The sequence below is a fragment of the Cyprinodon variegatus genome, unplaced genomic scaffold, assembly GCF_000732505.1.
Source record: "Cyprinodon variegatus isolate N-32 unplaced genomic scaffold, C_variegatus-1.0 Scaffold449, whole genome shotgun sequence".
Taxonomy (NCBI): Eukaryota; Metazoa; Chordata; class Actinopteri; order Cyprinodontiformes; family Cyprinodontidae; genus Cyprinodon; species Cyprinodon variegatus.
In genome coordinates, this window is record NW_015150902.1 from 617366 (window position 1) to 639451 (window position 22086).

Below are 22086 nucleotides of genomic sequence, written 5' to 3' on the forward strand. Positions count from 1 at the left end.
ATACTATACTATACTATACTATACTATACTATACTATACTATACTATACTATACTATACTATACTATACTATACTACCAGAGATAATTCTGAATGAAAGACTTTATAATATTAGGCAGGAAAGAACTTTTTGATTTTTTTGTCAATTAAAAGACTGAGAAGCAACAAGCTACAGGGACTTTACAATCCACAGAAATGTGCTCCTACAGAGGGACAATTTCAACCTGCTTTCACTGTTCTCAGCAGTCTAGGTTGGGTGAGAGGAAACAGATTGGCTTATTTACTTTAATTTCCTCTCTAGATAACAGAGTAATTTCTGCAATGGTTCTCTATTTTGCTATCAGGCCCTCTGCTGGTCTTTTGAATACTCTGATGGTCTAAAGAGGTTTGAGGGAACTGATGGAAATGAAATGCATTCTTTCATCAGTAGGTTGTTAGTAATAGCTGTGAATTAGAAGATGCCCCTTGCTGTCTTTTCCCCACTCCCTAAACTGAGCAAGCATTCCCCAGGGGACTGGCAGAGAGGATTTCAGGCGACTTTAATGCTGAGCGGGTCTTTTTGGCAGCACTTTACATTTTTCACTGCACCAATGAAGCTGCCATGCAGGGCGACTTTCATTCACAGTATGACACAGGAATGACGAAGCGTGAATTTCAGCTGTCCCTGTGAATTATTTAAAAACAGACCAGGCTGCTTGACTCTGCGCTATAAATAAGCTTTTGTGTGACAGCTATGGAGGAAATATTTTTAAAGCGTCTCAGCCTTTCTTAAAGAGGCACGGAGAGGAAGACAGGGTGACCGAGGGTTGAACCTGTGACACTGTGTGATTGTCACCTGGCTCTGTTTATCATCCCGGAGGCTTTCAGTGGAAAGCTGTGAACAGGGTGATGAGATCATCAGGGCCAGGCTCTGTTTGCAGCTCCCCGGGACTTTTGGCAGGTAGTTTACAGGCTGGACTGATCACCCCCATACTCAGCAATCAGTTACATTTACCTCATGAAAAAAACGAGATCTATGTTTTCTTTAGCATCTTCAAATTTACCACCAGGGGAGTGGTGGCCTAGTGGTTAGGGCATTGCGCTTTGGATCCAGAGGTTCTGACTTCAAGCCCTTAACCACACACTGCTCCCCGGGCGCCGCACAATTGTGCGCCGCACAATGCCGTACAAAAATCCCCAAGAAGATGAGTTAAAAGCATAGAGTGAATTTCATTGAGCTGTACTTGTGACAGTGTAATGACAATTAAAAAATTTTAAAAAGCTGGAAAATTCATGGACACTTGAATGTTATGTCATGTTATGTTATCCTGATGCTCCTTCAGACCCTTTTCCATACTCATTTTTCTTTCTCAGAGGCTCAAATGAGAATCTGACTAATCTGTTTGCTCTATGGTGACCCGACGTCCATGATTTCTGGGGACATTCAACATATTAGAGAGGTCATAGATTAACGATTAACCCACCTGCTGGCTACTCCGGACCCAACCTGATCTAAAACATTTATTAATTACCACACGTTGTCTGACGACAGTGTCTAATTTCACTTGCACCACTTCTCCTGTTAATATGGTAAAGCCCACCGGAGCATCCATCAGCAGGCTGCACATGATCGAAATGATCCAATGAGCTGCTGTGAGTCTGGGTTGCTGCTGCTGCTACTTTTAGACACAGCAGGCAAACCTGTGGCAAGCCGGGCGATGGGAAAGAAGGAGAAGATGATGAGAAAAAGAGAGCAGAGAAAGTGTGGACTGCTGGAAGAACTGTGGTGAACTGGTGAAAGAAAAGTGAAATGGTGCTCAAAGATGACCCTGCACATTTAGAGGATGTTTGGCTCAACCTGCTGCTGTGAAGCAGGATTCTCCACCATGAACAGAATCAAAAACAAATATGGATCCAGGCTCAAAATGAGCTCCTTGATCTGTGCTTTAGAATGGCTTTGTCTCCATTCAAACCCAGGTTTAAAGCCTTGCAGGGCAGCATAAAGCCCACTGCTCTCATTAAGACAAAAAAAAATGAAGAAAAAAAGAGTTAAGGATAGAAATAAGTAATATTAGTACCATAATTACATTATGGAAGCCCTGGATGTATATCTGATTGCGCAAATGAGCAGATGATTGTCCTTCTGGGATTGGGTAGTGACTAGTGTTGCACCGATGCCATTTTTTGGGACCGGTACCAGCCTGTGCAGTATTAGCCGATACCATACTAATGCCAACTGTTTGAAATTGATGTGTGTATATATGAAGAACTGCTACTACTTGCATGTAAAATAATTGCCATCATGGCTTTGTCAAGCTGCTGCCTACCTTTGTGAAGCAGGAAAAAGACTAATATAAAGTGAATCCAGTAGAACTTTTTATTGCCTACCTGGAATGGGTGACAATAGTTGAATAAACTTTTGGCTCTCAATATGGTATCAGTGCCCTATTTGTTGGTACTCGCAGATATCGATACCACCATTTTAGGACTGGATCGGGGCCCTGCCTGATCCTGGTATCAGTGCAACACTAGTAGTGAAATAGTTTACCAGCGCCTGCAAGTGAGATGCTGATTGTTGCTAACAAGGTGCAGTAATGTTAGCACTCTTTCGCTAATGATGTTAATCCTGAAATTGACCAAAATAACACTGGTATGAACAAAATCCCACAGGAAAAAAAAAAAGTCTTTCCTATTGATTGATGGGCAGCTTTTAACTGAAGCGCAGCACAAACATTTTGACCTGAAAAGGTCAGATTTCCAGGTGATAACATACATTACAACAAAAATCAGCAGCATCAAAACTCTTTTTGCCTTAGATTTGCATCAATCTTGGCAACAAAGACCAATAAAGAGCTTGTTGATCATAAAACCATTTATCACTGTGAGTCTATAACTCAACAAGATATACAGAGGGTAAAAATATAACACCGGTTCTACAGAGCCTGTTAGGGAGGAGAAGACTTAACACCTTATGCATGCAAATTAGTAGATCCAAACACAAACACACAGCGGTTATGCTGCACACAGCAAACACACACACATACTCTAGTGCAGGTAATTAGTCTTTGTCTCCCTTATTTTGTATATCATCTCTAATGTCGGTGCCTGGGGCCCTATTCTGTGAGCTCAGCAACTTTCTAGCTGCATCAAACCCCCCAGAGTTTCCAGAGAGAGGAAAAACATAAAAATATTATCACTTGTGTTGCAAACAATGTGAGTCATTGGAGCTCCAACCTGGCAGCTGAGGGAATAACCATGAATGTGAAACAAGGGAAGGAAAAATGCACTTTTAGAAGAAATGAAATATATATATTTATATATATTTTTAAACGGTTGTTTCTCCCTGTTTAAAGCTCCTCTGGATGGGCTCATTGCTCCAATGAGAAGAAGTTATGCTAATGATAATTAAGGGGATTGTTTTCCGCTCGTTCCAGGCTCCTCCAGGAGTCTCTCCACTTTGCATCCTCTCCTTCGGGTGCATTTAAGGTGTTGTCTCCCAGTCCTGGCCCCCAGAGTCTGCTGCTCTGCGCGTTTTAGATGTTTTACCTAATTTAGCAAATGGAAAGTGAGGAGTAATAAACCGCTCTCTGGAAGAAGTTGATGTCAAGCTGGGGCTGCGATGAATCTGGCACATTGGAGCAGAGGAACAACAGCATGCAGGTGTATTGTTTTAAACCATTGAGCAATCCTTCTTGACGACAACTTCCAGCCTACAAAGAATTTTGGTGGAATTTTGGAAATCTTTATGGTGCCTTGTAAAATATTTAGACTATTAAACTTTATCCAGGGCTTTTGTGATGTGGGATGTAAAGAGAGAATGAGGAAAAGGCATTATGTGTTTGTATTCTGTCTCATTTACTTACAGTCAGTCTGTCTAATTTAAACATGGGATTAAAGCAGCTGTTCTCCAAAGGCTATAGAGTTGTGTCAGTGAACATTAGTGAACAAACGTCAGGGAGACGGCAGAGAAGTTTAAAGAATGCCCTGGTTCTGCTGGAGGGTTCTTCCTGTTTAAAGGGAGGTTTCCTCTCCACTGTCGCTACAAGCTTGGTGTGAGGGATTGCTGTAGAGTCATTGAGTCGATGCAATCAACTGGTTTTCCTTAGATAGAAAAGAACAAATCTCACTTGTTGATCTGGTTGAATTGACTCTATAAAGTGCCTTGAGATGACACGTGTTGTGAATTGACGCTATATAAATAAACTGAATTGAATGGAATTAAATTGGTTTGGTTAAAGTTTGGTCACTATAACATTAATAAAGCACAACTAAAGCCCCCCGAAAGACTTCAACAAACTACAGGTCAACTTAATGCCCCAAGGCAAAGAAAGGCCCCTAAACAGTTAAAGCTGGTTTATACTCAGAAACCAGGTCGTCTGTGTGTCACAAAAATATGCCCCGCCCCTTCCGCAGACACTCTGCTGCACCTCTCCAAAACTGTAGGTGACCGCAGACAGGAGGCCTCTGATTGGTCAAATCTACATCCGCTCTACATTATACATATTACCTGTTTGGTACCTTACAGGCTTGTTTTGTTTGTATGACCGCCATTGTGGAAAAGACTCATTAAGACGGACCAGCTAGAAGAGCGAGTTGTGCGGGAAAGCTGGGACCCTTTTTCCACCTGGATCCCCGCTCTTTTTCACCCTCATGTCCATCCATTGTTGACAAACATACCCCCGCTTCCTCACCGCCTCGGCCGTATCTAGACCTACAGCTAGTTCCTGATTGTCCCTCTTGTGTTGTGGCGTGGAATAACATAGCGCAGAACATGCTTCAATATTGAGCATAAATCAAAAATATCTTTAATGTTTGGGTTTTTTCCTTCTCAAACTCAGGGATTAAAGTGTTCCGGCCCCAGGCCGGATTTCTGCCCGTGGGGAAAAAAAAAAAATGAATCGAAAATAAATTGATGGTAAATAAAAAATAAAAAAGCCATTTGAAATCCCTCTTGCTTTTGTCAGCCAAAGGTAGCAAAGAAGCGCTCTGTAACGTACAGTATTAGCCAAACAGAAGAAGAAGGGGGCGGGTGCCGTTCGTGTGGTACTGCACACTAAGGGTTTGTGCTTTCCTCACCGAACCCAACCTCTCATTCACACTAGATATAGATGCACTTCTGCCATCTTCTGGCTGTTGTTGGTATTGGATTTTCAAAGGTCAAATTTAGTCTTCAATTATTCATGCAAGCTCTGATCCCATGCCCCCACACCCTCCTGGCATGGCTTGAAAACACACACACACACACATGGTAAATGGCATGTACTTATATAGCACCCTGATTCAAGTCATGAGACTTGACCAAAGCGCTTTACACTACATTCATTCACCCATTCACACACTGATGGTGGCAAGCTACATTGTAGCCACAGCTGCCCTGGGGCTCACTGACAGAAGCGGGGCTGCCGTACACTGGCGCCACAGAGCCCTCTGACCACCATCAGTAGACAATCCAGGTGAAGCGTCTTGCCCAAGGACACAACGACACTGAAAGTCGGAGTCGGGGCTTGAACCGTCAACCCTTCGATTTCATGGCAAACTCCTACATCCAACGCCACTGTCTGTATATATTTTTGCTTTAATCCCTGCAAACTGACAAAAGTTGACATGAGCGCATAAATAGGTCAAAGTGTGAACAGGAAAGAATCTGCATTAGCACAACAAGCAAGAAAAGAAGCAAGAATCAGTTGGGACATACTGGGGGCCTCATGGCATTGAAGCTTCCTGCATAGATCATTGAAAGTGCTAATGGAGAATAGTTCACGTGTATTTATTAACTCAAAATGCTCACATAGGTATGTGTTACATTCAATTCAGTATTACTCTAAAAATGTTAATCTTCTGTTTGTGTTCAAAACATAAATTTAATATGAATAAAACAGTAAATATTTATTTTGTCTGTTGTCTCTGTCTCCAGCGGCTCTCTAAGCAGGAAGCAGACCCGACGACGTGACGAGAAGCTGCTGCCCCCCCTGCTGTCGCCGCTCTCCGATGAGCCGCCACGCAAACGAGCCTGTGAAGGCGGCCCGTCACTCGCCGAGGAGGCCGGTTCTGTGGGGATGCTGCCCTGCTCCACATCATCCGCTTCCTCCTCGTCCTCCTCGCACAGACACCGGAGAGGCGAGGGCAAGACTGCAAGAAACGGAAGCGTAAGTGTTCCCTAAAGGTTAGGCCAACATCTGATGATTTATTTCTTTTATAATAATACAGGACTTTTATGGGACTGAGCGAGCTGATGGTTTCACTTTCTTGTTCTAAGTTTTAATGACGCACAGTAACGTTTGATGCCTAATTGTTAAGCAATTTATTCAGCTGTTGAAACCATGAAAGTTAACGGTCTCTCTACATTAGGACCTGGACTCTGGCGGCGACAAACCCGGCGCAGACAGTTACCATGCCAACGGCCACTCTGACTCGGAGGTGTGGTCTGAGGCCCTGTTGGACCAGGCTGAACCAAGAAGACCAAGGCTGTCATTTACTGACACGTACGTACGACGCAACGGCAGAAAACGCCGGCAGAGTTCAACGTCATATATGTGGCATTATCTGTAGACAGCCTTGATTGGTCAACAAGGAGCAGGTGTTTCCTGAAATCCCAGCCAATCATGTGCCAAATACTGGCCCAACAAAGGTTTTCACTATTAGTAAATTTCTCCTCATTTTCTCACTTGAAAACCAACTACATTTACTGGATTTTAATGGACAGAACATCATAAACTTGCACATTTTAAACCCCATTCACTTTTAGAAGCAACAAGAATTTGTTTGTTTAGAGACTTTTTATCTAAACAATATATATATATATATAGATATAGATATATAGCACTTATTAGCACTTATTTTGCTAATTGATTAATGTAGTTGTGTTTTGTAGGATTTTTTTCTATGTACAGAATTTGAATGAGGTGAATCTGAAACTACCACTTGAAGAGATTTGAATACAGTATATTTAAAGAAAAAACAAAATTATGTATTTCTTTTACAGGTTTGGCTTAATTACTGCTGTGACCGTATTTTATTTTCAGCTAATGGAATGTTTATACACACACATCATTCTATCACCAAATTAGTAATCAAACAATAGCGATTAATTGCTACAGCCGTAATCTAAATCTGGCTGTTCTGTGACGGCCTCAGAGGTTTCTTACACACCACCAGAGAACAAACCGCATGATGATGCTCAGCACACATGAAGATGTGGAGGACTTTAAAGCTGTGTTCTCTTATGATGCATTATCCATCTCCACTGAAACACACATTGTCACTCTTTGGGAATTTAATCTCTTCACAAGTACAGTTAATCATAAATAGATTACAATCTACTACTGATTAATTGTCAATTAATGGTTTATTATATTAACATTTGTTTTGTTCATTTTAAAGGAATTATGTTCAGTGTCATAGTGTGACCCCTGTCCACTAGAGGGCCCACTTGTTCATTTTAAAGGGGGCTATTGGTACTTGCAAGAGAAGTAATGCCAGAGAAGAGGCATGCCTGCACTATAAATCAGCAAATGTTTTTTTCCCCTGTTTAATGGACACAAGGATGCAGAATGAACTTTATATGTTTGTAAATATGAACGCTGGACAAACTCCTTCAGTTCTCACCGAAATAGGGCCATTTAACCATGCTGCATGGTGGAGCAGCATAACGTCTCTGCTGTGCTCTGAAGGTGAGGTTGTGATGAGAGAAAAGAGGAGGGCATTACGCTAAGTTTTTGAAACATGTTAGAAAAGGACATGCCAGCAATTAGCATGAAAGATGGAGAAAACCTCTGTAAACTAATGCCCTTCCTGGAGCCAAATTTTAACATTCCTTTGATAGTCACCAGAACCACCTGAACCACCACCAAACAGAGAGCTAAATCACAGTTGGAGACAGTATAATGGAGTGACATTCTCTGTCAACTAAGAGCATTAAAAAGCATTGAATTAGAGTTACTCAGTCTTGTATAAACTCTGTATATAGTGAATAAATTGATGAACCGTTGGGAAACTCGTGAAGTTGTTGGTCTCTGATGTAAAGGTACCGACTGACTCAAAGAAGTCCCTGTTTCTCTAGTAGGATATAAACTGATCCAGTCCTGAATCATAAAGATCACTGAACACCATAATAAGAACAGTCTGTGGAACAGACGGAATGGAAGAAGTTGAAGCAGCTGGCCCCAAGGGCCCTAAGATGGAGCCTTGGGGAACGCCACATGTTCAGAACTTTTTGGGGTCTCAAGTTACGTATTGAAAAAAGTAACCTTTATGATTTCAGAGACTTTAAGAGTCCCAGGACATCACAAACTCCTCAGAGACAGAAAGAATAACAGCTAAGCCCATCCAAAGTTACACTTTCAGTTTTAAGGATGTTGCGGTTTCTTCTTAATAAGAGCCAAAAGGTGGCCTGTTAGTGTTATGTAGCAACATTAACTACATCAGCACTTGTCCAGTTCTGTTAAAACTGGGACAGATGATACATCTCCGTACTTATTTATCCCAAAAGGCCTCTGCATTATTCATGAAGCATATTTTGTTGTTGTTATTCTAAGGTTACAACAAGCCTGAGGTTTGTATACATAAGCAGGCTTCTGTGTAGTCAGTGATTATGTAAATCACTCCATCATTCTAGCCTGTTTGTTTAGTTATTGCTTTGTGCAGACATGAATTCAATGTCCTCTCTTGTTGTTGTTATTTTACAGAGTCCACAGTGCAGAGTACTACATGCAGGAGGCAAAGAGGCTGAAGCACAAGGCTGATGCTTTGGTAAGATGTTGCACTTCTCTGAAAATCAATCGGTGAATGATCCGCAGTCACCCCTCTGAGTTCAGGCTCAGACAGCATTAGATACACTGCTTTGAAAACACTCGGTGTTTAACTTCTACAGCCTGTGCTGTATTTGTATGCAGGCTTTCAGTCTCTGCAGAATGCAAATCTATTTAGTATCAAGGACTGGACTGTATAATTTGTGTTATTTATTACACCGTTTGTCTCTAAGGGGGCATTGTACTCAAAGAGTGATGATGTCTGCAAGACTATACAGTATCAGAAGAATTATTGGATCCTCCCCGAACAATGAACTGAGATTTATTGAACTTGTTATTTATCTTAGGTGTACTCATTGTTTTCTCAGACTTATCTGGGGGATAAGCATCTTAGTGGAAGATTATTCAAAGTGAAGGCTGCGCTGTTAGGATGCTTCTCTCTGGCATTTCTTCCCGTCTCGACCTGTCTATCATCTTCCTTTTTTTCCGTATGCTGCAGACGGATAAATTCGGGAAAGCTGTGAACTACGCAGATGGGGCCCTCTCCTTCATAGAGTGTGGGAACGCCATGGAGCGAGACCCGCTGGAGGCCAAATCGCCGTATACGATGTACTCGGAGACCGTGGAGCTGATCAGGTATGGAGAACAAGCAGCAGGAGGTAACAGGTCGCACATCTTTGGTTTTTATTTAAAGACAAGTACTCGTTTACGTACTTGTCTGTCAAATACTCTAGGATTGAGTAATCTCTTCTGCCAGTCGAATGGAGTTTTACTGACCTTAATGAATTTTGTTACAACTTTTACTTCTCTGTGTTGTGTAGGTTCGACCTTCAAAAGATCCAGCTCAGGTTCCCTCCACACAGATTAAGACTGGTTTTCATTCATTAACTAAACATTCAGAAATCACTCAAACAGTCAACATGAACCCATCCCTGCTCTTTATTTGCCTGGTCTCAAACATTAGCTGCTAAAATGTTATAAAATCAGAAAAGGTTTATTTCTGCTTTAAAATTACATTGTGGAGTTAGGAAGCTGAGACATTTCTAGCAAGAAAAAAGGTTCAAATTTAATTAACGTCCTCAGACGGAGAGATAAAGCTTCTGACTGAGGCAACCTCAGTACATACATTTATACCTTACAAAATCCCAGGGGAACCAACCCACCCCCTGCATAAAGAACTTTCTCACACTTGAACATTTGGAGTAAAAACAACTTGAGTTAATAAAGACCGTTCCCTGTCAGTTTAATTTATCTTTCACTTCTCATAACAACAGTCCTCCCCTTCATACCATGAAGTAGGCTGTTTAACTCATTCTTATCTCTCATGATCATCATTTAGAGCCTTTGAGGCAAAGAACAGACATACCTCAAAATTTTTTTACTCCACAACATGCATTAGGTTTACAGAAAGCAAAGCTTAAATGTCTCTGTAATGTTAGAGCAACTGTTGTTTCAGCAGGACAAACTGAGTAAATGGATCTTCTAGTGCTGTCTGCACGTCCCAGGCATTATTTTGACAATTTATGACATATTTTGTTGACATATTTGTTTATTGCCCCCCTCCCAGTGGCACAAAAAGTAAACTATAAAGGCACATTTGGTGTCCCAGTTTTTAAAACTTGCTTTTTTCTTCGTGTGTGTCTGTGGTTTTAAAGGTTTTTTTTATTTTATTCTGATTATTTTATTCATAGACCACTAAATCTGTGTGTTTTCATTATTTACAATGTGGTAGTTTGATGTCCTGTGCAGGAAGGAAATTACTGGTCAGTAATTTTTAAGACATTCAAAGTAAAGCTTTAGGCTCCAAAAATAAAATAAATATTTATTTCCATCACTCACATATATTACTGGGTAAATGATCAGCAAGTCATACCAAAACAGAGAGCAAACATATTTAAGAACATATTGAAGGGGCAAAAAAATATACAGTATCTTCCTTTAAGTCCCTGTGATGGTAATCACATACCTGCTGTTGAACTAGTATTAGCCTTTACTGGAATAAGGCTCAACATTTTCTGTGCTTTCTAATGCAGTTAGCATAGTAAACTTTTGAATACTGTGTTTTATTTGCCTGTGTAAATTCTCAGCCATCTATGTCATGGCAAAAATAAACAGGCTTAAATTGGAGAGCCATTGGACTTCAGCTTAGTTTTTTGAAGATGTCTTAAGACCTATCCATGAGTCTTTATCCATATTTAAACTACGTATTTTTAAACCGTACCGAGATCTGTCCGAGCACGGTAACCGAGATAACTGTTGAGTGTAAACGGCACGCAAAACTGAACACAACCGAACTGTAGGGCTCAGCGCGGTTCATTTCTGGCTCACGAGCGCATGAGCAGACCGCATCATCTCCTTACAGTCAGCTTCCTGTAGTTGGCGGTAACGCAGATCAGTAAGTTGCATGCCAACTGCCACAAAACAGCATCATCTTCTTACAGTCAGCCTCCGTAATCATGAAATTTCAGACATTCATAAAAATACTAGCTTCCCTACCATGCCACACGATTTCCAGTGGTGATTCTGCTTAGCAGTGTGATCAACCTCAACGTCTTTCATTGTTTCCTGCGTCTGTAAGCCCTGATTAGACTACACAGCTAAAACATCTAGAAATGAGTCAACATTTCTTAAATTAAGTGTATTTGTCTTTAATTTGAGTAGGTAAATTAGATGATCTGCCAATGAAATTAGTATTTTTAGTCTTAAAATAAAATAATTTGCTAATTTGCACGTAAAAGAAGACAATGCAATTGTTTTTTCCTTATTTTGAATGTAAATTGTTTTGTTCCATTGGCAAAGTGTCTCACTTACGTCCTCAATTCAAGAAAAGATTCACTTATTTTAAGAAAAAATGACTAGAGTTCGATTTTTTCCAGTGTATTGTTTGTCATATCCACTTCCCAAAAGCCAAATCTGTCAAGTAAATTCACCAAAGGCTGCCTTCTTTGCCTGACTTTCCACAAACAACAAAATTGTAACCAAACTTTCTGAATGTTAGGGGCGCCACCATTTTGATTTGCTTCTTTGTTGTTAATGGTTAATAGGAGGTGAGGAACTGTGGTAGCCTGATGTGTAAACGGTCATAAGGAACCGAGCACGGCACAGTTAACTGATCCAAGCTCGGTCCGAACTCTGCATGGATCGGTTTCAGAGAGGAAGTGTAAATGGGGCTTTTGTCAACCCTGCTCAATCGCCACAGACCCAAATCACTATTATTGAATATTCAGTTTAAATCTTCCTTTTATGTAAATTGAAAATTTGTCATTTTATCTTTATGGTAAATACTGCAGCCATGTATGTTTCCATCCATTTCCACTGCAAATGACAAACTAGACTGTGCCTGTCTTTAATCAGCTGGACCCTTCAGCTCAGAGGCTTTTTGTTTTTCCAGCCTCACACAGCTACATGGTTGCTAATCCGTGTTATTCAGCCAGTGCTACGCCACCAGATCTCAGGGTTTTGTCTTTTGAGAGCTGCATGCCAGCTTTTCTAACCAGTGAGTGCGATTCAGAAAGAGCGAGGCGCGAATAATAAATGAGTGGCTCCATCTGAGCGGCTCCGTCTGAACGGTGCTGGGCCGACGGCGGGGCCGTGAAGTGGGACACGGTCATTTAACTCGAGTGTCAGGGTTCAAGATCCGCTCATCTGCACTCATCCATCCTGATGGAGTGTCCTCGAGCAAGGCACTGAATCGCTGGAAGAAGCAGGGTTTCAGATCAGTGGTTTCCCCTTTGACTGCTCCCCTAAAGAAACGACAGCAGAAAAGATGAGAATTTGTCTTCAAAGATCGATAAATAATAAAGCTGTTACTTCCATAAATCTCCAATGATTAATGTCCATTTGGTTCTTAAAAACTCTTTTATTCCATCAGTAACAGATTAATTTCTCTAAATTTTCCTGAAGGGGTGAACATATTCTCTTTCTTACAGGTATGCCATGAGGTTAAAGAACTTCACCAGCCACTCGGCCACCATCTTGGAGAAGAGGCTAGCAGTTCTTTGGTACGTCCTTCCTCTTCACTCATGTGTTTGTGTGTCAGCTTCATACAGAAGAAGGGAAACCTACTTTTTCTGCACCTAATTTCTTTAATCAGGGTTTCCGCGGGTCATTAAAAATCATTAAGTCATTCAAATATTATTTTTTAAATTAAGGCCTTAAAATTCATTAAATGTGATTATCATGGCATTTAAAATGCTTTATTAAAAAAATAAATAAATAAATTTATAAAAACAATTTTGTCGGATATATAGAATATAGGTGGATCTGCGTGTTTGCACAGAACTGCTTCCGGTTGATCGTAAAGCCGTATGTTCGGAAAAGAAGCTTGTGGTGGAGAAAAAGCGAGATTAGGAAAATGCGAATTTCAAAAAAAGTGGCTGGAAAACAAAAGATTTTGCCATTTTTAATATATATATATATATATATATATATATATATATTATAAATAATTCGGTGCCTCAGGTCAGCTGACCTCCTGCTGCTGGAGGCACTGAGGTCCAAACAGAGGCTCAGAGCAGACAGAGCTTTTTAGGTTACTGCTACAGATTTGTGGAATGAGCTCCCCCATATTAAACAATCCTTTTTAAAAATCGTCTTAAAACCTCATTTTATTATTTGTTTTAATCAATTTATCTTATTATATTTGTTTTATTTTTTAAACTTCTATCTTGTTTTTATACAATTGTAACTTAACTTGCTATGTACAGCACTTTGTGGCAGCTGTGGTTGTTTTAAAGTGCTTTATAAATAAAGTTGAGCTGAGTGTAAATAAAATGGATAGTATACTATTTAAATAAATATGACAAGTTTTTTATTATAAACAATAAGCAGTGATAGCTAAGCTTATTTAGCGACAGCAATGTGTTCTTACCTGCTACGATGTGATCAGTTTGGTAACAACTTTCATCTTTGTGGAGTTTTAAACGTTAGAAGCACTAAATAGTAGGGAAATAGCATCTCCGTACACGGTTTTCCATCTTCTGTAAAAATTCAGCCCCTCTGACCTCCTCAACCAATTCAAATGTTTGTTGTTTGATGCATTTTGCCATAAAGTCCTCAGACCTAAGCAGTCCAGCTGACTGTCAGTGCTCTGTTCCAGGCAGAACATATCCTCTTAACTCCAGAAAAGCAGCACAAACTAATGTCTGGTGTCAGATAGTCCTGAAAACAAACAGCAATCTGCCTTTTTACCAGATTAATGTTGTTTATAAATGATGTTTGCACCACTAACGACTCCAGGCTTCCCTCTTTTTGTCCCTTTTTTGTCTTTCTTTGCTTCCTTGAACTCAGTGTAGTGTAAAATAAATGTTGACATGCCCAAAGCAGGCATATGGACACATCTAGTCACCTTTTTTTTGTCAGAATATGCAGATAAAATAAAAGCTAAATTAATATTGACATAAGTCTCCTCTCATAAAGGGCCTTTCTGAAGTCTTTGATTTCGCAGTTGATATTTCATCCTGGAGAGAAATATTAGCTGTGCTGCTGCCATCAACACCTTTGTTTATAGGTGTTGGAGATCAGCCTGTTTTCCAGTGTAATCCTGTTTCTCTGACCGTGACTAACTGGATGTGCTCTCTTCATCCTCTGACATGGGAGCTGGCTCAGAGCTCATCAGCCTGGCTGTATGTTTCCTGGACGGGGCCGCCTTTTACAGCTGCTTTTTCTATCTCTGCTTCTGTCTCCTTGAACCCCAGTCAGCCTCAGCAGATGGCCGCTCACACTGAGCCTGGTTCTGCTGGAGGTTTCTTCCTGTTAAAAGGGAGTTTTTCCTCTCCACTGTCGCTACAAGCATGCTTAGTGTGAGGGATTGCATTCAAATCAATGAGTCGATGCAATCAAGCTTTTCCTTACAAAAGAAAACTTTGAATCATTTTGACTGGATGATCTGGTTGAACTGTAAAGTGCCTTGAGATGACATGTGTTGTGAATTTGGCGCCATAGAAATAAACTGAATTGAACTGAATTCTGTGTGGATTGTATAAACAATATTTTGCTTTACCAGGAAATCTGTACAGAGGATTCACGTGCCTCCTAATGTTTGTGTTCCCACAGTAACCGCTGTCTGTCTCTGCTGTATCTGAGGATGTTCCATCTGAAGAAAGACCACGCTGTCAAGTACTCGCGCTCGCTCATGGACTACTTCAAGGTAGCAATTGAACAGAGTTTATTTCCTTCCCCTGTCTCTCATCGCCTGCCTCAGTGAAGGGCGGCGCAGCGCCAACTGCAGTCCCCTAAAACTCATTTCAGATCCATTTTCATGCCGCCTGTGCATTAATTTTGCATGCCGTTGTGAAATTCCTTTCTTTTTCCTTTAATATTAATGCACTAATTAGCTCCATCCATCATCACAGTGGATTGTTGCGGTTTAATGTGCTTGTTTTGATTAATTACGTTTAGTTGAATTAATTACTGAGGATGTCATTATCACAGTTCTGCGTTTTACACTGATGGGATTGGATTTCTGGGTAGGAACTGACAGGGGGTTTAGCTGCGCATATGTGCGCAGGCTGTTTACAGACGAGATGTGTTGACAGAGTCAGAGCGGTTCATTTTGCAAAACAACAGTCAGAGCAGTTCTGTAACTCATTTAGCCGACTAACGTTTCTCAGAAGTTACAGCCTGGAAAGGAAGGAAATTAGCATTTAAAAAAAGAATAGAGATGATTTAGAGAATTGTGTAAATTACAGAGACATTTTAAAACTGAGGAAATTCATCTTTTGGTCAATCTGTCTTCAAACCTTCATCCTCAAAACTTTTTTTGTACCATTTAAATAAAAAAAAAAAAAAAAAACACACAAAGGCAGTTTTATAATGCAATGAATTAGAGGGAACCTAAAGTTGTTGTGGAGGATTTGCAATAATTATTGAAGACCTGCTCTCTCCACTTAAAAAAAATGCACACTGCAAAAAACTAGAAATCTAAATGTCATTTTTAATAAAATAAGTGCATTTTTTCTTGAATTTAGTTGGTAAGTGAGACAATTTGCAAATGGAACAAGACAATTTACATTTAAAATAAGAAAAAACTGTTTCATTGTCTTATTTCAAATGCATATTATCTAATTATTTTTATTTTAAGAGCAAAACTACTAATTTCATTGGCAAATCATCTAATTTACCTGCTCAAATTAAGGGGAAATACACTTAATTTAAGATATGTTTACTTATTTCTAGATGGTCTAGATTGTTTTTGCAGGGCACATNGAAAGGAAGGAAATTAGCATTTAAAAAAAGAATAGAGATGATTTAGAGAATTGTGTAAATTACAGAGACATTTTAAAACTGAGGAAATTCATCTTGTGGTCAATCTGTCTTCAAAACTTCATCCTCAAAACTTTTTTTGGACCATTTAAAAAAAAAAAACACACAAAGGCAGTTTTATAATGCAATGAATTAGAGGGAACCTAAAGGTGTTGTGGAGGATTTACAATAATTATTTAAGACCTGTTCTCTCCACTTAAAAAAAAATAATAATATGCACACTGCAAAAAACTAGAAATCTAAATAAGTTATTTTTATTAAAATAAGTGCATTTTTTCTTGAATTTAGGTGGTAAGTGACAATTTGCAAATGGAACACGACAATTTACATTTAAAATGAGAAAAAACTGTTTCATTGTCTTACTTCAAATGCATATTATCTAATTATTTTTATTTTAAGAGCAAAACTTCTCATTCCATTGCCAAATCATCTTATTTACCTGCTCAAATTAAAGGGAAATACACTTAATTTAAGATATGTTTACTTATTTCTAGATGGTCTAGATTGTTTTTGCAGGGCACATGCACAACTCTGTACCTGCTCCAGAGAGGGAACGCCTATTAAACATGTACGAGTGAATGCACGAGCACATTTCTCCTCGTGCACGCTCTGTTTAAAAGTTACTTTCCAAAAGAAGATTTGCAATTTTCCCACTATGTCAGACTCACCACCGGTAAATGAAAATGGAGACGAGCACGTAGGATGGCCTTATGTAAACATAGCAACAGAATGATTGACAATTAGGAGGACCACTTATTTTGGTGATCAACCCAGAAAAATAACATCCTCCACTATACCTCTAAATATTCCCTCTAATTGTTCATGTGCCTGAGCATAAACAAAACCCCCCTGGGTTCACTGAGGACCCCTGTGAGCAACATCAGATGTGATCCTAGCAAGTTACATGGCTTATTAAAAGAATAAGAGATTACAGCAGCAAATTAGATTGTTTTTCTTTTAATTTAAGGGATTTTTCCCACTAGAGTGGAGTGGCAGCCTAGTGGTTAGGGCATAGAGCGTGGAATCCTGAGGTTGTGAGTTCGAGCCCAATTCCCACAAACTGCCTGTCTGGGTCTCTGTGCAAGACCCGTAACCCTGCACTGCTCTCTCCACGATGGCAGCCCACTGCTTCCCAAGGGGATGGGTTAAATGCAGAGGTAAATTTCTCCAATGTAAGATCAATGAAGTTCAATTATTTTATTATTAATAAATTAACAAGCTAAAATTTTTTCCTGTAATGGATGTGTAGTATGCTATAGGAGTCCTGCTTTGGCAGGAGTGAGGCTCCTGCTCTGGAAGAAATGAGACGTCTCACCTTTCACACAGAACCTTTTAACAAAACATTCACATTCTATACAATGAAGGGTGCTGAAGCTTGTGAGACAGTTTTTAGACTTAGACAACATTTATTGTCATTTTGTACTGTATACACAGAGTATACAGTATACGAACCAAAATTTAATTTTGAACAGCTTTCAGACAGTAAATGAGCAGCAGCTTAGCAGTGAAATAAATCTACACTTCATAAAGTGCAGCAGTGATCAAATATAAACAGTGTAGGAGAAAAAAAAAAAAATGTGGCTCAAAAACACATTTATATGGAAGTTCAGAGCATTTCAGGACAAATATATACGGTGCAAATATGCCGTATTTTGGTTTGGTGTTATCAGTGTGATGCAGAGTCTATGACATGATTTAGAGTTTTTTAACAGTTCAGCTGTCTGATGGCGGTGGGGAAGAAGCTGTTGCAGAATCAGCTGGACTTGCATCGAATGCTGCAAAGCCTCTTCCCAGAGGGCAGCAGGGAGAATAGTCCATTCTAGCGTTTCTACTGACATAAATCATATAATAGTTTTAGGAATTTAATGATTAATATCAATAAATAAAAAAAGTTTACTGGATGTCTCTAGAATATTAGTTCTTAAATTTTATTTTTCCTCCTCACTTCTCCAATGGTTGTCCAAAAATACCAATCCGTAAAGTTAGTTTTTTTCATAAATATGCTGCAATAATGTAACTAGTTACTGAGCTTTAAAAAAAGTACCAAAATGGGCCGAATCTCGAGACAGAGCTGCAAGGTTTGACATTTTCACTGTTCCTCTGTTTCCTGTTCATCCGGTTGTTATTTTTTCTTTAAGAGAAAAATGCAGATTAAAAATTAAAACTATAAAACAAAACTTCCTTTTGTAAATAATGTTATATAATTTTGATCTTATATAGAGTTTTGTTTCCCTTTTTAAATTATTATTCATAATTGCTTGTGTTTCTTTTCCTAATATTAGGCCCTGCGGTACACTAATGTGTTAAATGATTGTGAAATAAATTAGTTGTTTTATTATTGTTTTATTATTTATTATTATTTCAAGATACATGTTTATAAATATGCCTAAACTTTAGTTAATCTTCACTGTCTTGTTGTAAACCCTTGCCTCTGGATTGTCTTAATGTTTTGTTTTTTTCATTTTTCTCCTAAGATTCCAACTTGTGTTTTCCTCCTACTGCTCAGCCGTAAACAACATGCATTAATAAAACTGTGTTTTTGTCATCCAGAATTCGGCAAAGAGTTCCCATCAAGCCCCGTCTCCTTGGAGGACCAACGGAAAGTGAGTAACCGCACACACCAACAAGTATCAGCCCCTTGGTTCACCTCCATAATTGAGAATTTATAATTCACCGGAGCTCTGCTGCAGCTTTCCGAGCCGGCGCACGACAGCCGCTTGCTCAAACAAACCCCTCAGGAAGCAAATAAAGGGATTGATTTGTTGTAGATGTGAGAAGGAGAAGACTGGAGGGGCTGCTGAGGAGGAGTGATGGAGGCATGGAGGCAGGGATGATGGATGGAGGAGGAGAGGCGTGGAGGAGTCGCGGATGTGAAACTAATGAGTTTGGACAGCTCTGATGCTGCGCAGCAGCAGGGTTGGAGCTCGCTCTGAGTGTGTTGGGGGGGGGGAGTGGTACTGAATTAGACACAAGTTGGGGGTCGGTGAGGTCAAGGCCACATCACAGACATTACATCACTGGCACAGACCCGTGCCCTGCTGCGCTACACAGGAAGATTCATTCGTTCTGACACGTCTTATGTTCGTTTGCTGAGAATATCAGAACGGCTCTCACTTCTTCTACTGTTTGAATTAAAGAAGCCCCCGCCCCCATTTACTGAATTCTAGACCTAAAGATAGAGGCAATGTGTTGACGTGGTAATAACCTGAGAGGTTATGGTTTCAGTCGTGTTTTTCTTTTAGAAAGATATCTTAAAAAGTTAAGAACAGATTTTAATAATATTTCTATCAGAGGTGTGCCTCAGTCCAAGGAACAGTCCATTAAATGTTGGTGATGATCCAGATTATTATCTGGATACAGGAATTTTTTCAAGGATTCTTTAACATTATTTGACAGAATAAGCAGTTCATCCCTAAACCAGAGGGTGGCAGCAGTGACTATTAAGAGCTTCAGCACTGGACTCAAAGGGCCCTGTCACAGCTTGCCGATTTAGACAGCGTATTCCCGACGTCCCAGAATCTCTTAAATGGCTGGCATACGCTGAACTTTCTATGTATTTTTTTAAGTTTTTTGCCTTTACATAGCGTATTCATAATGAGTCCAGAGAGTATTTCCATAGACAGCCTAACTTATTCATAACGCACGGCAGCGTAATGCCCATAAAATGATGCACAATCCAGTGTCCTGAGGGGGGCAGCGATGCACCCTGAGGCCCCTGGTCCGCATAAAAAGATTTATTTGATTGCGGTATTAACCTAGCTGTTTAACACCCACCCAAAAAAAAGAATAAATAAAAAGAAGAAGAAAGAAGGTTTGCTGTTGTAGTGGATCAGCGTCATGTCTGCTAGGAATTTGTTGGTCGTGGGCATGAAAGCAGGAGGATCCATCAGACTCACCTTCTCTCTCACCCTATGATGGGGATGAAGTCTGGAGGAGAACTGATGATTTCCTCCTGTGAACCCCCTTTATACCAAAACGGCGCCAGTATGCTGTTTTACAGTAGCTGTAAGTTAGGAACACGTTCAGTGGTCATCTGCAACGCGTCAAATACGTTGATATACGTTGGAGAGAAGTTCTTGATAAGTTACGCATAAGTTATGCCCAACTTACTCACAGGTTTTGGATAAGGTAGATGCCAGGACTTATGAGTAACTTACACTTAACGTATGTCAACGATCAAATAACTAACCTGTAACTTATGACCCATGTATGGCATACGGTGGCATACAACAAGTAATGTCAACGTGTTCCACCATGCTTCAGCATTCTCATAACGTATACAAAACGTATCCATAACTTATCCAACGTATGCCAGCATTTTTGCCAAATTTTATACCTGACGTATGAAAAATCTAGCAAAAATGCTGGCATATGTCAGACATACGCTGATGTAACTACACCCCGATTTACAGCCTGACTGCTGCTTTCTAGCTGCATTAACTGAAGCTGTGTGCAAACTTTTAAACTTTGGTCCAATAAATTAAGTTTAAAAAAATGACTTCAGTTTTGTTTGGCTTCAGCAAAAGAATATTTTGTTCATCCATGCCTTGATTTCTTCTCTTTTACTCATAGCTGAAATAGGCTCATAGTCTCTTGGGGACAGAGTGATGAACAACTGGGTGTCGTCTTCATAGCGATGGTGACTTTTGTTGTTGTTTTATAAGACCCGAGTTAGGGGGAGCCTGTATATACTGAATAAAAGGGGCCCTAAGATGGACCTTTGGGGAACATCATATAATTTCTCTGGTCTCTGATATAACCTGCTTCCCGAACTACTTTAACCAGTCCAGTGGTTTACCAGAAAGGCTGAACCAGTTTTCCAGACGCTCTAATAAAGTGTAGTGATCAATGGTATCAAACGCTAACCTGACAACAGCCAGATGCATGTCTCGCTCCGCCTAGCTCCACTCACATACATCTGGGAAACCGCCATAGGAATTGCCTTTACTGAAGGCTGGGCCTTATCAAAACTCCTTGCATATGATTGGATAAGCCACTTGTCTGTCATCTTTATCGACGTGCTATTTCAACCACTCACACCGAAGCTAACCCGTGACGCTGTGAGAGCTACGCAGGAAAAAAACAAAACAGAACAGCCGACATCTTGGATATAGCAACAGTGGAATCAGCGCAATGTCGGTAAATGATCAATGTCCTTTGGGCCATGAAAATGTGCGGATAAAAGGCAACATTGTGCAAAGCAGACTTATTTAAAAAAAAGAAGCCAACCAAAAAAGTATAGACGAACGACTTACAGAACTCGCTTCTCCACTACGTCACATGCAGGACACACCCGCCCTGCGTCCTGATTGGCCAGACCATAAATTTGGTTGTGGAAATCGCTTTCAATGAGCGGTGTCCCAGATGTATGTGAGTGGAGCTAGGCGGAGCGAGACATGCATCTGGCTGTTGTCAGGTTAATCAAACGCTGCACTGAGGTCCAATAATATCAGCACTGTGGTTCTTCCACAGTCTGTTTTATACAGATATCACTGAACAACCTTGATAAGGAAAGTCTATGTACTTTGGTAGAACCTGAGTGGAAGACGCTGAATTAGCTGCTGTTTGACTGTTGAAACAGTTATTTCAATAATCTTACTGATAAGGGGAAGGTTTGAGATTCTGCTGAGATGAGCGACTTTAGGAGGAATCTTAAAGAAGTCTACAGATATCAGAGTGAAGGGGACTTCTCACCATATTGTTTATTTATTTTTGTCTTGTTATATTAAATAAAATTCTACAATTAGGGGGATATGAATCCAGAGATTAAAGTGTTCCGGCCCCAGGCCGGATTTCCGGCTTGTAGCAATTGTACATGGGTAAAAAAAAAAAAAAAAAATCACTCGAAAATAAATTGATGGTAAATAAGTTAAAAAAGACAATCGAAATCCCCCTTAAGTTTGTCAGCCAAGGGTAGCAAAGGAGCACTCTGAAATTAACAGTGTTAGCCAATCAGAAGAAGAAGGGGGCAGGTCTTAGGAAAGCGTCTACATCATCTCGTTTCTTGCTCAAGTCGCCAGATAGATTGTGGTACAGTGTTACACGTAAGTTCTAAACGGAAAGTCACCTTGCTCCGTTTACAGCTCCAGTCAAATGAG

General features: G+C 40.0%; 1 protein-coding gene across 1 annotated transcript in view; it reads left to right on the plus strand.

The window, feature by feature from the left end:
* Positions 1-22086, plus strand: part of LOC107093840 (AF4/FMR2 family member 2-like) — a 297213-nt gene that overhangs the window by 270231 nt on the left and 4896 nt on the right. The window contains exons 18-24 of the mRNA XM_015389141.1: positions 5893-6124; positions 6327-6460; positions 8663-8726; positions 9225-9361; positions 12655-12726; positions 14780-14873; positions 18539-18591. Of these exons, the coding sequence (XP_015244627.1) occupies positions 5893-6124; positions 6327-6460; positions 8663-8726; positions 9225-9361; positions 12655-12726; positions 14780-14873; positions 18539-18591 (786 nt within the window). The remainder of the gene's footprint in view (positions 1-5892; positions 6125-6326; positions 6461-8662; positions 8727-9224; positions 9362-12654; positions 12727-14779; positions 14874-18538; positions 18592-22086) is intronic.